This window comes from Anastrepha obliqua, chromosome 3 (assembly GCF_027943255.1).
Source record: "Anastrepha obliqua isolate idAnaObli1 chromosome 3, idAnaObli1_1.0, whole genome shotgun sequence".
In the NCBI taxonomy this organism is placed as follows: domain Eukaryota; kingdom Metazoa; phylum Arthropoda; class Insecta; order Diptera; family Tephritidae; genus Anastrepha; species Anastrepha obliqua.
Window position 1 is genome coordinate 10343888 of NC_072894.1, and position 16350 is coordinate 10360237.

Consider the following 16350-nt stretch of genomic DNA (forward strand, 5'->3'; position numbering starts at 1 on the left):
TTTTTTTACATTTTCAATCTGTTCTGCTGCCCCACTACACAACTTCGTTAATAAACTTTTAATTTGATCTAAGTTATTTTGCAATCGGCTGCGGAATAGGTTGAGCGAGCTGTTCGGAACGGAATTGCGACAATTGAAAATAAGTGCGTAAATTAGCGGGTCCGAGTTGTTCGTTGTGTTTACAATTCACCTTCATTGTTTGAGTGGGCGATACAGGAACACCAACTATAATTTCGACTACAAGCAAAAATTAAGGAGATTCAGAATTTTACGTGTTGTGCAATAATTTACGTAAATGTTTGGACGGTGTAATTTTGTGGCATTTAAAAAATATCGAATTTTGTATGAATCTGTGTACAAGAAAACATTTGGAACGCACACTTTTCTAACTGCAGCATCAGCCACAACCACCAAAAGTGATCAGCAGAGTCTATTAATTTTGCGTAAGTTCATGTTCATATATTCTCTTTGCTAACTCTTAAGGGCGCACTCAGGCGCTGCAGTAGCTAACTACTAACGATTCGCAAATAATGACCCCGCATTTAATCGATCTCACTCGATCTCACGCGAAAATACTTATGTGGACTAATGGGGGCGCTTCCGCCTCTTCTCTTCCGTTTCATCATGCTGCTAACTAATTCTTATGTAAGGCAATTGTTTACAACATTCACCGACTAACACCTGCACTCATAATGCCCTCAAAGCACATACATACATACATACATACTTAGGAAATTGTTTGTTGTCACAAATGTAAGCATACGAGTAAAATTAACTATTTTCATTTTTGTTTTGGCGCTGCTTTCGTAGTTTCGTTGCATTGTATGTATGTGTAGCGCTTGTTTCTTATATTTGTGGTTCTGTGTTATGTGCATCAAATTCTTTGGAGTCATTCACAATGAAGCGTCACTACTAGGGCCCACACATGCAGATACACAGCCAAGCAAATAAGGAAATGCTAAGCGTTTCGAAGCGGGAGTGAGAAGTGAGTCCTTAAGAACACCTCGTGGGGGCGTTTAGGGTTCACGTTGTGTAACTTTGCTATCTTGCTACGATATTTAGTAAATATATTTTACTTGCTTTTATTAATTACGAGTATAAATAAACAAAATAGTTCCAAAATAACTCATCTCTGTTATCTTCGGATGATTTAAATTGATTTGATTGATTTATTTGAAATTTAATAGAAATGTATAGTATAGAGAACTTTAAAATAACTTTTAAGATACGAAAGATTAGTTTGACATTAGCTTTGCTTAAAAATGCCTGCTTCGGTCAGTCTTACTTCCTGCAAATTGTGCATTAGCTTTTGAATAGTCTACAATAAATCTAGAGAGAGTTTTGTGATTAAGGGGTTATATACAGTTAGAAGGCCGAAAAAAAGCGAATTTTTCAGAATTTTTTCTGTGAAAACTTTTATTGATCTAAAAATCTATACACATAGATGCTTTCCATTTCTATTCAACCGGGCTATTCTTATATAATTAAAAAATCGATTTTGAGCCGAAAAAGAAAATTGCCGATAAATCTTGAAAAAAATCTTTTTCAGGCGAACAAAAAGAATGCGTGTCTCATTATTTTGATCAGAGAGCAACATATTTGAGTTACATCGAAATCGGAGAACATGTCCCGAATAGGCCGGTTGAATTGAAATGGAAAGCATCCATATTATGTTATCTTTTAACTGTATTTTTGAGACATAGTATTAGTAAAAATATTTTTTTGGAAATGAGCTACAGCTGATATCCGGGAGCTCTTCTCAACAAAAACATTTTGCGGTGACCACTATATCTCTGAACTGGATACTCTGAAATTAAAAAATCAAACAAATTTCGTTAAAGTAATGGTAAATCTAGAAATTAATCGAAGGAAAAAAGCAAAATAAACTCTTTGATAACAAAATGGCGGTTTCTCAAAAAAAGAAAACGATTTTTGACCAAAATTGCTAAATAATATGTTTTAATTAAATTAAATTTAATTAAATTGTTATAAAAAATATATATTTATCGTTGAGAAAAAATCTTCGACCACTTACTAAAAATATATATTGAAGAAGCTCGTGTTAAAATTTGAGACTAACCCTTTGAAGCACACATTTTACTTACCAACCGCTTTTATGATTGCATGTAATTTTAAGGGTTTCAGGGGTCGCTGATTACGAATCTGAGGTCAGATTTGAGAAATTCAATATGGCGGACATATTTTTTGAAAAATTGTTGGATACTCACCAAGTTTGATATTAGGGAGTTTTTGGGGTCGCTGATTACGAATTTTGGGTCAGATTTGAAAAATTCAAAATGGCGGATACAAAATGGCGGACATATTTTTTGAAAACTTGTTGGATACCAAAAACTCCCTAATATCAAACTTGGTGAGTATCCAACAATTTTTCAAAAAATATGTCCGCCATTTTGTATCCGCCATATTGAATTTCTCAAATCTGACCTCAGATTCGTAATCAGCAACCCCAAAAACCTTATAGTATCATGTCCCATCTTTATACATTATGTACTTTGTTGAAAAATGAATTTTTTCCTGAAAATAGACGATTTTTTCAATTTGTTTATCTGTAATCGTTTATAAATTCACGCAAAACAATTTTCTTAGTTTCAGTTACATTCTTTGATATATGGATTATCATATAAATAAATTTTCTCGGTCCCATTTTCATAAATATCAAATCTGTAGAGAAAAGTTGAGAAAAAAGAAGGTGGGAACCTGGCTTCCCACCTTGCTCCTAAGGGCTAATCGCTTTAGACGTTTTCCAGTAATGTTGGTCACCGACTTTGAAAATACCATTTTGAGAAAAACGCGGTTAAAGTTTGCACTCTGAAAAGCCTTTTCAAATTTGCGTGTAACTTCGAAAATATTCACCGAACGATATTCAATTTTCTATGTGAATTCTTAAATTTATGTACATTAAGAAAATAAAAAAAAAATAGATTTTTTGAAAATTCTTACTGTATATAATCCCTTAAAGAGGAAAAAACGGTCTGTCATAATTTATAATCAGGCAAATCGAGTATAAAATGATAGAGTCGTGTAATGAAAGTGCTGGAATTGAGTGATCTATACAAGGTTTATATGATCATCTGTACAAATTAAAGAAATTTATTACTATAAAGTCGCTATAACCGAGCGTACTTATAGAAGAAGATTCCGGTATATCAACAGCATATTGTCTGTTCAAAATCTACCGATGAAATTTATAATAGATAAAGTTTTTCTGTAAAAGCGTTAGCTGCTTTGAGTGGTAATTTCTTCTTTTAGAAGCGTTCCAGTAAAAACTATCAGCCGTTCAGCGTAGGTAGAACAAAACACTTATCAGGCTCCAGAACATTGAGATGAATTGCAATATAAAGATCTCAAGCTTAGATCCACCACGTTAGTATACTATATCATATTATATTGGGTGTATTTAAGAGCTTGAGAACTTAAAATGATAATACAAAGCACAAATATATTTGGGAGGATTTTTTTATTACAATCTAACAGATAGATAATTTCATGGCATTTATTTTTCGAGTTATACAGGTTAAATTGCTAGCTGATAATTTTTGGAAGTAAAAATTCAGTCAACTTGGCTCCATAGCGCTTGCCTTTATCGCTCAGCTCAACTTAATTTTTTTTCGTCAGGCTCTCGCCTCATTTAAAATGGTGTGTTTTTGGGTGTTTCTTTAAAAGCGTGTAAAACGGAAGCGAAAAAAGATTTTTTATTTTTGTTTTGAATTTTGATCTATTGTTAAAAAATAAAAATTTTCTTTTGGCCATTCAAGGTTCGTTCAAGAAGTTGTCAGCTGTCAAACTCTAGCTATCGATAATTCTCATGCAGCTAGAAAACAACACCCATTATATGTGCATAAATCATAATCATATAGAATGTTGGTTTTTACATTTCAACTTCGTGGGTATATCGTTTCGAAAAATATATCTTTTGCGGTTGTCATTAAATACAATGTGTATATGGTTTAGCCGCCGGGTTAGTTGGGTTGGTGCGTGACTACCATTCGTAGAGTACGTATGTTCGAATCTCCGTGAAACACAAAAGTGAAGAAAAAGTTGTTTCTAAAAGTGGTCGCCCCTCGGCAGACAATGGTGAACCTCCGAGTGTATTTCTGCCATGAAAAAGCTCCTCATAAAAATATCTGCCGCTCGGAGTCGGCTTGAAACTGTAGGTCCCTCCATTTGTGGAACAACATCGAGACGCACGCCCCAATAGGAGGAGGAGCTGGACCAAACAACCAAAAAAGGGTGTATGCGACAATTTCAATTCCAAAAAAGGAACCGCGATTATTCCTGCAGTATAAAAGATATATATTTAAAATTCTTTTACATGAAAGTATGTACAGAACTGCGAGTCGCAATTATTCAATAGCCTGGCACCTTCTTCATGCTTTGAACCAGCTTTTCTGCGTAGCTCGTCGACAAACAGGACTAGATTTTGCGAACTTGATGCACGAGTTGCTTTAAATGATGGACTGGTCTTCCGGCAAGATGCGTTTTCATAGTTCCCCACACATTTTCAATGGGGTTGACGTCTGGGGACTGGGAAGACCAGTCCAATACTGTGACGCCATTTTCTTGTTTTGTTGTTTCTCAATGTTTTTTTCTGAGAGCAGTGTTTTTGACGATGTGGAACGGTGTAATATGTTCGCCTCCTTCAGTCGTCGTTCGATGGTATTGATACTCACATCTATTCCCTTTTCAGCAAGAATTGTGCTTGCTTGGCGTAGTCGCAAAAGAAGGGTCTCGCTTAAAGAGTTAGACGATCACTTTATCTTGCTTTTTTGTCGTCACTCGCTTCAAGCCGCGTTCGGAAAAGTCATCAACATTTTTATACACCTTATACTGCTGATTGGACATCCCAACAAACTTTTTTGCATTTTTAATCACTTTTGCAACCGTGGCGTAAAATAATTTCGGCCCTTTCGAATGCGTGCATAAAAACACCGCCTAAAAACGCTTCGCGTACTTCTCACTCATTTTTGGTTGGTTGCGTTTACGGGAAAGTTTCGAACGTCACCAACCTGAGTTAGCACTGGCGGGGTAGCCCTTGAGTGGGACTATTAAGCAGCAAAAAGCTGAACGAAATATATCTTGAAGTTACTAGAAAAAAAACCGTTTCTTTTCTCCTGGCACGGGCTGTACATTTATCGAAGAGAGATTACTTTGGAGGCTGTACAATTTTTTTATAACCAAAGTCACCCACCCGTACAGTTTTGCACAGGATAAATCGACGAACCTAATAATATATTTTTCCAAAGTACTTTTAGTAGCTCACAAATAAAATGTGTTGTTAATACATGATTTTTTTTATCAATCCATTTTTATAAATAACAAAAGCGACCTCACAACTTAGCAATTTGTTCGCCGCTGTTCCGCAACCCAAGAGTCAATTGTGAATTGTAAATTTATTGTGTTCCACACTGGCATACGAATGGGAGAGAGCACCTACTTGCTACTGACTAATCAACAAGTGTTCCGCGGCTGTTCGTGCATCATCATAGTGAGTTTGTTAGTGGTTGGAACAAGTTTAGTGACAATTGTTAAGTTTTGTACTGGAACGTTTTAAGTCTTCTGCTTTAAATTTTAAAAGCGAGACTAACAAGTTCATTTGTCAATAGAAAATAATAAATTAAAAAAAAAATTAATATAAAAAAAAAAAATTTAAAGCAGTTCTAAGTTATTCAACAATGCATTAAAGTGAATTCCAGTTGTGTTGGTTTGGTTAAGGCATTTGGTAAAAATTTGGCTAGCTTGCTTTTGAATCCAAAATATTAATTATTTTGTCTTTAACGGTAACTTAGATCATCAACCTAAGAATAAATGACTGGGCCATTTTAGACTCGTCGTCATAGCAAATCAATGCGATTCGCGAGAATGATTGAAAACAACAACCAAAACTGTTTTGCGACATCTTCTGATTGAGTATAAGTAAACAAATTCTAAATTCTAGAAAACAAAAAACAAAAAACATAAACACATATTGACGCTGTTCAATGAAAAACATGTATAGCCATAAAGTAACTGCTAGAATTTACCGTATAAGTAGCAAAGATTCTAGCAACGGAACTACGAGTATTCAGTTTTTTGGTAATACTTTGCGCATTCCAATTAGGTATTTTTCTTACTTAGCTTAATTTTAATTCTTATCAACTGTTGATGGCGCAAAACATACAAACTTACGCACCTCAACATATGTATGTAACTACATATTAAGGGGTTAGTCTACTTTGTCACTTTAAAATTTTTCAATTTTTTTTTTTTGCATAATTTGAAAGTATATATATCCAGAAATGTTGTGTAAAAATTTTAAGAAAATCCGAGCACTCTAACTATTTTTTTTTTACCTGAACATCAGTACCTTATTTCGTCTACCTGCGCGTATAGTGTGCATTAAAAACTTTAAACGCGTTTTTCTCAAAACAACGTTTTCAAAATCTAGCTCCACTGTATCTCAAAAACTAATCAACCGATTTTCATAAAATTTGGATCACCTATTCTAGACATAATTTGCACCAAATTGACGCTCGGGGGTTTTGAAATTTTAAATTTTTACTATATATTTTTTTTAAATATGCGAAAAAAAAACCGTTCTATCAAAAATTTTCCATTTTTATCAGCCATTTTTTTTGTCTTCATTAAAACCTAATATCCGAGGGTCATTTTGTAGCCAGTATCTTACTGAATCTGAAACATTTTGATTTTTTTGTTTCAGACAAGCCGTTCTTGAGTTCTGATGGAGCTGCCTCACCAACCCATGTTTGAGACGTTACGCTTCACTGCTATTTTTTTACTAAAAATACTATAAAATTGAATAAAAAAAAATTTATTTCTGAATTTTAAGACTTTATTTAATAAATCAAACAAATTTTATATTACTATCATTTATAGTTTTCTCAAAAAAAAAATCACGAATATAGCCTTTTTTTCGAGTCTCCAAAGTAGACTGACCCCTTAATGCATTAGGGTGGATCTATTGGAGCTATTGAGCTGTCAATTACAAATTTTTTTTTTTTGTCGGGACAACTAGCAAGTGCGGCATTTATACGCAATTAAGTCCATTGTACTGCACTCTAGAGCCCGCATTAGAAAAGACAATAGTTTTCTCCAGTATTTTTTTGTTTTTTGTTTTTGGTATTTTCAAGTGAGGCAGGGAGTGCTTGATGCTTTGACATGTCTATGGCATACCACCGGACCACAATGTACAGCCCCGTAAAAAACTATAGCACCTCAATATTTTGCCCAAATTTTGACTATTTTTCTTTTGCTTGTTTAATGCTAATTATTTTATTTATAACAGTAAATAACAATAACCGCCGTAGCCGAATGGGTTGGTGCGTGGTTACCATTCGGAATTCACAGAGAGGTCGTTGGTTCGAATCTCGGTGAAAGCAAAATTAATAAAAACATTTTTCTAATAGCGGTCGCCCCTCGGCAGGCAATGGCAAACCTCCGAGTGTATTTCTGTCATGAAAAAGCTCCTCATAAAAATATCTGCCGTTCAGAGTCGGCTTGAAACTGTAGGTCCCTCCATTTGTGGAACAACATCAAGACGCACACCACAAATAGGAGGAGGAGCTCGGCCAAACACCTAACAGAAGTGTACGCGCCAATTATTTATTTTTTGTTTTTAAATAACAATAACCATAAATTTTAAGTTTTTAAATTACAATTTCTGTTAAGTTTTTGGTGTTCAGTTTTATAGAAGTTTTAGTGAAATAAATATGAAGCGTAAAGTGGCTCGAAATTTACGCATTTCCTCCATACAAAAAAGAAAAAACATAGTGCAGTCAATATACCGAGACTATTTGTAACACCAGTGAAGGAAAAAAGTTATGAAAAATTCCACGAGATTTTCAAGCATCTTCAAATTGACAATTGATTGTACTAAAATTTAATAAACTATAAAACTGCATAGAAATTTTTTGTTTAGAAATTCTATTAAAAAGCTTGAAATTTTGATGAACCACTATTGAATTATTTTAATTCTTGTAGAAAGTTCTAAGCTTGGGTTTATATGGATTTTTTTTTTTTTTTGGCGATGAGGTTGGGTTAAAAATGCCCTCGCACCATATAGTAACCGTCGCTACTACGTGTGTGGTGATTCCACTAAAAATATCCCTCCTCTTCTCTTGGAGTTTTCCCTCCACCCCGGGACTGCTTCCGCATTGCTTCGAGGTAGAGGGCCAAGACGGCGTCCTAAGAAAGACACTTACTTACTCACCCTGCGTCCAGGGTCGCCTGTTTTGAGAAACCTATGCTCAATGCTCTTCAGCATAACTTTTCATTTCGCGCTTCTTTTTTCGGATAATATCCTCCACAAAATTTGTGACGGCATTCCATTTTTCTTCGTCTATCATCATTTTCTCGATAATTTCTTCAGGTGTAAATACACCAATAGCTCGTTGCAGACCTGTTCTCTCTACGTTCCACCTCTCGCATTTAAAGAAGGTGTGCTCCGCATCATCGTACTCAGTATCTGTGTAATATATAAAATGAGCGATTAGTTGGTTAGTTAAAATAGTGATGCATCCACAATCCAACTAACGCTTCCGCACCATTTTGTTGCCACATCCTCGCTATCAACTTGTTTAACGGTTATTTATAGCATGCCTATATCCCGTCTGTGCGGCCCAAAAACTTTTTTAGGTTGACGTCTAAGTTAGACAGTTGTTTGAGGCTCTCGAACAGTGATTTGCCAAGGGTGCATATTCTCTCCTTCCATAAGGCACGACATTCACAAAGGAAATGGATAATCGTTTCCTTTTTCTTTGGCTGCTTACAACATTTGGCTGATTGTTCTCCGATAGGCCAGAACCAGTTATCACTGCAGTGAGTCTACGGGCATCCCTTCGTTTCATATTTATCAGTATTGACAGTTGTTTGTGGTTGTTGGTGGGCCACAAGCTCTGCTAACTTTGTATGTTGTCTAGTCTTTCCATCTGCATTCCGCGACTTGCAGATATTTTAAGGAAATTGCATTCTTTATTGCACCTACGGGTGTGCACAACGACTCTGTAGATCCCCATCTTGCCGTCTGCTTTTTCGTTACCTTCAGTGTTCAATAAGGAAGATTTTGAGATTAAACTAGCAAAAGAAAAATAGTCAAAACTGGTAGAAATGTGGGGACGCCATGGTTATTTCTCGCTCTACAAATTCATGACGCGCCGGAAACTGAGGGACCTTTGCTGGGAAGCTTTGATTAATCGGCCATGAAGTCCTGACATTGGATGTGGACAATCATTGGCTTCTAAAAAACTCTCTTCAGCGAGTTTAACTGAATTCATTAAAGATCTGCAAAATAAAGTTGAAGCAGTTTTTTGAACAGCCATCTCAGAAGATCTATACTGAACGACTAAAGGTTCTACCGAACAAGGGTCAAACGGCACATATTTCGGTTAACGAAATGGATTAAAATAAGCAAAAAATGAATTTATAGCTTTGCTCAAACTAAGCCACCGGACTTTGGTTTGGAATCAATTATGTTAAACACAACAAAAATTAATCCAGATCATTCCTGTAGCATCTGATTTCGATAGAAAGCACGTTGCACAAGGTGGGATTGTTTTTCGTATCGTTTTTACTACATATAAAAATGATTTTGAGTGATGGAAATCTTGATTAGGACCTTTACGCGCTTCATTGTTTGTCTGTTTGTACTCGTTTCATCAAGCTGTCTAGTTCATAAGTGTCATATATGTATGTTTGTTGAACGGTGCCATTTGCAAAAATTATAAACCTTCAGATAGGGTGATTAATTTCGCGCCACGAGTACTCACTTTTTCCAGATTCGATTATGTACAAATAGTCCAGGAAAGTAGAAAATCTAGTAATTATTCTTAACAATTTGGTAATTTAGCAACCTTAAGGTTCTCTTATCAGTGGCTTCAAAAAAAGGTGTTTTTTCTAAATTTTTTTTCGAGGCGAAAAAAGCGACACACAGGAATAATCTTTTGCATTTATTTGAAGGCATGATTGAAGAGTAATAAACAATTTTTTACATAAATAAAAAAACAAAATGGCGGACGTATGAGGGATCTCGTACAGCTTCTCGTTGCGCGCTAGTAAAACGGCGTGTAAGATTGCGGTCGTAGTTTTTACCTGAAACACAAAAGAAAAAGATTGTCTTATTCAGAAGGCTTTCCCGCATATAATAGACTACTCTTGTACAAAAATATGAAAAAATGAACACACAATTAATTATTGAAAAAAAGTGCTTTTTTTCGCAATTTTTTTCAAAAAAGGTGTTAAATAACATTAAAAAATGATTTTTTTTTTTGTATTTCGTTAGTTAATTAGTTCCGCATTTTAATTATCTTTATATAGATTATCGGTTTGAAACGATAACTTTCGTCGTTTTTTTAAATCTTACACGCCATTTTTAAAACATGGTTTTGAGAAAACAAAGTTTTCAGAAGGTAGACAGTATACTCACACGAGGGACGGTACACAGGCCTGTAACTTAGAAATCTCTTTGAATTCCGCTATAAAATTGTGAGGGCTTATTCTCCTATAATATATAATATCTATCGATTGCAGTAAAAAAGGGAAATCGATTTTTTGAAGCCGATGAAAGCTGATGAAAGGCCCCCCTTAAAGGATTATATACACTTAGAAGGCCGAAAAAAGCGAATTTTCCAGAATTTTTCCTGAGAAAACTTTTCAATTTCTTGATCTAAAAACTTGTACACATATTATGTTATCTTTTAACTGTATTTTAAGACTTAGTATTAGTAAAAATATTTATTTGGAAAGGAGCTACAGCTGATCTTCGGGTGCTCCTCTCAAAAAAGACGTTTTGGGGTGACCACTATACCATATCTCTGAACTGGATTCTCTGAAATCATGAAACCAAACAGATTTCGTTAAAGTAATGTTAAATCTAGTAATTAACCCCTTGAGTGAAAATTTTTCTGTACTCAAATTTGACGAATTTAATGTTTAAAATCATATGAAATTCTTTAAACTTGTGAAAACAAAAATATTATTATTTACCTCAATATAGATAACTGTTTAAGAGTTTCTTTTTAATAAACCGATGATTATTCCACTCATAGAATTGCGCTAAATTTAATAGTCTGCACGCGTACTATTCTTCGAGATTTAATCGTAAGGCAAGTAGTTAATCGAAAGAATAAGAAGAATAATTTTTTTTGACCAAATGGATGGCTGTTTCTAAAGACAAAAAAATCGATTTTTTGACTAAAATTGTTTAATAATATGTTTTAATAAATTGTTTATAAAAAAAAAATATTTATCGTTGAGAAAAGTCTTCAATTAATTATTAAAAGATATATTTAAGAAGCTCCTGTTAAAATTTGAGACCAATCGGTGTAGCCGTTTTCGAGTAATGGTGGTCACCGACTTTGAAAACTTTGAGAAAAACGCGTTTAAAGTATTTTCTTGTACTTTCAAGCACTCTGAAACGCCTTTTCAAATTTGCGTGTAGCTTCGCAAATATTCACCGGAGCGATATTAAATTTCCTGTGTGTATTCTTAAATATATGTATGTACATTAAGAAAAAAATAAAAATAAAAAAGTCGGTTGTTTGAAAATTCTAACTGTATTAACCCCTTAATTAATTTTAGTTTTAATGTTAGAAAAATAAAATTTCCGCCATCGTAAAATATGAGCCACCTTAATGTATATGTGGATGCTCCCAACATATACTTATACTTGTCAAGCATCTACATATCATACATATCTACGTATATGTAGGTATATTGTAGAGTAAATGTATCTAATTTTATTACTTTTTCTACAATAATATTATTACCTAAAAAGTAAAACACAACGAAATTCAGTATTTAAATAACAAAATATAAAATAGTTTTAGCCCACCGTAATTGATCTTTTGCTACGCCTATTCACAGCAACATTTGAAGACGTCCCAAAAAATTCGATTACGCAGGTTTTGGTGATGAAAATTTAAAACTAATCAATATAGCCGTCTAAGTGTGGGTAACTTATTATTTGCGCTTGGGAGAAGGTTCCAGCCGCCGATAGTTAAATTATTGACAATTTCTATATTTATGAAACAAAACGATTAATATTTTTTTAGTATGCCCTGGAAAATTCGTGTTTTTTGCACTGCCAATTATACACAAGTAGCCGAATGATTGGTGCGTGACTACCATTTGAAATTCAGAGAGAACGTTGGTTCGAATCTCGGTGAAACTCCAAAATTAAGAAAAACATTTTTCTAATAGCGGTCGCCCCTCGGCAGGCAATGACAAACCTCCGAGTGTATTTCTGCCATGGAAAAACTACTCATAAAGAGCATTTGCCGAAGTCGGCTTGAAACTGTAGGTCCCTCCATTTGTGGACCAACATCAAGACGCACACCACAAATAGGAGGAGGAGCTCGGCCAAACACCTAACAGAAACTTACGCACCAATTAGTTATTTGTTTATTTATTTAATAGAAACCGTAAAACATGGCGGCGGGATGCGGACGTTTCTCCTACTTTGGAGTAAAGTACTAAAGCACTTATCGAAACTATTAAACTAGTTTGAATAAAACCCCAAAATTTGGAACCCAAAGTCATCTTCATTATTATATTTTTAATTAGTAGAGTCTTTGGCCACAACATGGGCCGGGGCCCGAAACATGGTAGTCTGTAGCACCAGATTCCAGCATAAGAAGATTCACCAAGCTACCTGGCTGTCTCCAGATCGAAAAACGCGAAACCAGATCGATCATGTTGTGATAGATGGAAGACACGCTTCTAGTGTATTAGATGTACGTACGATCCGAGGACCCAACATCGACTCGGATCATTACCTTGTTGCAGCCAAACTGCGCACACGCCTCTGTGCAGCAAAAAACGTACATCTACCTACGCAAAGAATGTTCGACATCGAAAAGCTGCAATCACAACAGACAGCCAGAAGATTCGCCACTCGACTCTCACTCCTGCTCTCGGAGAGCACTGCCCAACACACCGGCATGCGCGAGCAATGGAGCAACATTTCTCGTTCCCTACGTACCGCCGCCGAAGAAGAAATCGGATTCCGGCGAGCCCGAAAAAACAATTGGTACGACGAGGAATGTCATGCTGCTGCCGAAAGAAAAGATGCCGCCTATAGAGCCACGCTGCGATCGGGCGCAACGCGAGCCATGTGGGATCGCTACAGAGAGCTAAAAAAGGAAGAGAGACGTATTATCCGACAGAAGAAACGAGAGGCCGAAATACGTGAGTGCGAGGAGCTTGAGATGCTGGCCAATAGGAACAACGCCCGAAAATTTTACCAAAAAGTTCGGCGGCTTACAGAAGGTTTTAAGACCGGGGCGTTTTCCTGTAAGAACAAAGACGGCGAACTGGTGACTGACATCCAGAGAAATCTTAAATTATGGAGGAAACACTTCTCGAACCTGTTAAACGGTGACAGCTGCGCATGTCATAGAGAATGTGAAGATCCCGATACCCCAATCGTTGACGACGGAATTGTCGTTCCGTTACCCGACCATGACGATGTGAGAATAGCAATATCACGGCTAAAGAACAACAAAGCCGCGGGCGCCGACGGACTGCCGGCTGAGCTATTCAAACATGGCGGCGAGGAGCTGGTAAGGTGCATGCATCAGCTCCTATGCAGAATATGGTCGGATGAAAGCATGCCTGCCGATTGGAATTTAAGTGTGCTCTGCCCAATCCATAAGAAGGGCGATCCTGCAATTTGTGCCAATTACCGCGGGATTAGTCTTCTAAATATCGCCTATAAGGTTCTAGCGAGCGTATTGTGTGAAAGGCTGAAGCCCACCGTCAACCAACTGATTGGACCTTATCAGTGTGGCTTCAGGCCTGGAAAGTCTACCATCGACCAACTATTCACAATACGCCAAATCTTGGAAAAGACCCATGAAAGGAGAATCGACACACACCATCTTTTCGTCGACTTCAAAGCTGCATTCGACAGTACGGAAAGGAGTTACCTGTATGCCGCTATGTCTGAATTTGGTATCCCCGCAAAACTAATACGGCTATGTAAGATGACGTTGCTCAACACCAGCAGCGCCGTCAGAATTGGGAAGGACCTCTCCGAGCCGTTTGATACCAAACGAGGTTTCAGACAAGGTGACTCGCTGTCGTGTGACTTCTTTAACCTGATGTTGGAGAGCATCGTACGAGCCGCAGAACTTAACCGCTCAGGCACAATCTTTTATAAGAGCGTACAATTGTTGGCGTATGCCGATGATATTGATATCATCGGCCTTAACAACCGCGCTGTTAGTTCTGCCTTCTCCAAACTGGATAAAGAGGCAAAGCGAATGGGTTTGGTGGTGAACGAGGACAAAACGAAGTACCTCCTGTCTTCAAACAAACAGTCGGCGCACTCGCGTATCGGCACCCACGTCACTGTAGACAGTTATAATTTCGAGGTTGTAAAAGACTTCGTTTATTTAGGAACCAGCATTAACACCGATAACAATGTCAGCCTTGAAATCCAACGTAGAATCTCTCTTGCCAACAAGTGCTACTTTGGACTAAGTAGGCAATTGAGCAGTAAAGTCCTCTCTCGACGAACAAAATTAACACTCTACAAGACTCTCATCATGCCCGTCCTAACGTATGGCGCAGAAGCTTGGACGATGACAACATCCGATGAAGCGACGCTTGGAGTGTTCGAGAGAAAGATTCTGCGTAAGATTTTTGGACCTTTGCACGTTGGCAACGGCGAATATCGCAGACGATGGAACGATGAGCTGTATGAGCTTTACGACGACATAGGCATAGCGCAGCGAATAAAGATCCAGCGGCTTCGTTGGCTGGGTCATGTCGTCCGAATGGATACAAACGCTCCGGCTTTGAAAGTATTCGATGCGGTACCAGCTGGTGGTAGCAGAGGAAGAGGAAGGCCTCCTCTGCGTTGGAAAGATCAGGTGGAGAAGGACTTGGCTTCACTTGGTGTGTCCAATTGGCGCCGGTTAGCACGAGAAAGAAACGACTGGCGCGCTTTGTTAATCTCGGCCAAAATCGCGTAAGCGGTTATCGCGCCAATTAAGAAGAAGAAGTCTTTGGCCACAACTGCGGCGTAACTCGGCCATCCGTAAACACCAATTTTGAATGACTCGCTGGAGGACTTCGGTTGGTATCTCGTGAATAACTTTAGTAATGTTAGCTTCCAAAGCCTCAATCGAAGCTGATTTTTCTACAAAGCATTTTGACTCTACATACCCCCACAAAATGAAAGTGCAAAGATGTGATATTACACGATTTTGGTGGCCAAGTCCGAGACGAGCGCTAAATTGCTCACCGAAACGACCAGCAAATCTATTGTTTCATGCGCTGCATGGCAAGTAGCGCCGTCTTGTTGGAAACAAATGCTGTGGAGATCACTAGTTTCAATTTCCGGCATCAAAAAGTTGTTTATCATGGCACGATGGCGTTCACCATTCACTATTACATTGGCGCCAGCCTCGTCTTTGAGGAAATATAGGCCGATGATTCTTCCAGCCCATAGGCTCCACCAAACCATTGTTTTCAACAGATGTAATGGCTGTTCTTGAAGGGTTTCGGGTTGCCCTTCAGCCCAAATACGGAAATTTTGCGAAATTGACGTAGCCATTGAGCCAAAAATGGGTATCATCGCCGAGCAACGACTGAAATTATGATGCTTTAGAAGATCGCCCGGCTTCAAATCTAGAACTATCTCTATTTTATACGCTCTCAAATCAAGATCTTTGCGTAAAATTGCTCAAGTAGTGCCATAAGATAAACCAAGTTGTTAAGATCGGCGCCGAATCGTTTCTTCCGGGTCTTCGGCAAAACTCTCATTTACAGTCGCAATACTTCACTCACTTCGGGCTGTACGTGGTCTAATCGGTTGAGCATTATCCAATAATGTAAAATTATTTTCAATCTCTCACTTCTGACAGAGCGTCGATTTTCGTATTGTAATTGTACGATTTCTAAACGTTGTTGAGGGCTAAGTCTTTCCATGATAAAATGTCAATGAATACTGAAAAAAATTATGTATTTAGTTTGACAGTAGTCACGCGTGATCTGTCAAAAACAAAACTCCTATTAAAAAAGTACCTCCAATCTGATCCCCCTTTATATGTACATATTCGTATTTAATTTTTTTTTTTTTAACTTTTACTCCATTGTGTGTATGTGTTTTTAAAATTTATGGCTATACAAAGTAGGCTAAATAGTTTAAAATACCTATTAATAATCTTCATTATTCATATACTCTGCTTTAGTTAAGTTTGACTTGCCAAAATGTAGGTTCGTTTAACCAATCATTATTTTAACTATACTAAAAAACGTCACAAAACAACACAACCGTTAAATAGCAAAAGAAATAATCACATTCATGTTTATGTTTATATGTAAATGTGC

At 36.9% G+C, this 16350-nt stretch overlaps 3 protein-coding genes across 4 annotated transcripts in view; 2 read left to right on the forward strand and 1 right to left on the reverse strand.

Annotated features, from left to right (window-relative positions):
* The window catches only part of LOC129240369 (uncharacterized oxidoreductase YjmC), a 57553-nt gene that overhangs the window by 24972 nt on the left and 16231 nt on the right, over positions 1-16350 (reverse strand). The gene's annotated exons all lie outside the window — the stretch shown is intronic.
* The window catches only part of LOC129240371 (ADP-ribose glycohydrolase OARD1), a 33888-nt gene continuing 17538 nt past the window's right edge, over positions 1-16350 (forward strand). Inside the window, exon 1 of the mRNA XM_054876130.1 lies at positions 1-443. Coding sequence (XP_054732105.1) covers positions 296-443 — 148 coding nt within the window. The 5' untranslated portion in view covers positions 1-295. The remainder of the gene's footprint in view (positions 444-16350) is intronic.
* LOC129240370 (uncharacterized) overlaps positions 343-16350 on the forward strand; it is a 27890-nt gene continuing 11882 nt past the window's right edge. The window contains exon 1 of one of the 2 annotated variants that reach the window (XM_054876128.1): positions 343-443. The gene's annotated coding sequence lies outside the window, so the exon portion shown is untranslated. The remainder of the gene's footprint in view (positions 444-16350) is intronic. The other variant, XM_054876129.1, reaches the window with a different exon arrangement.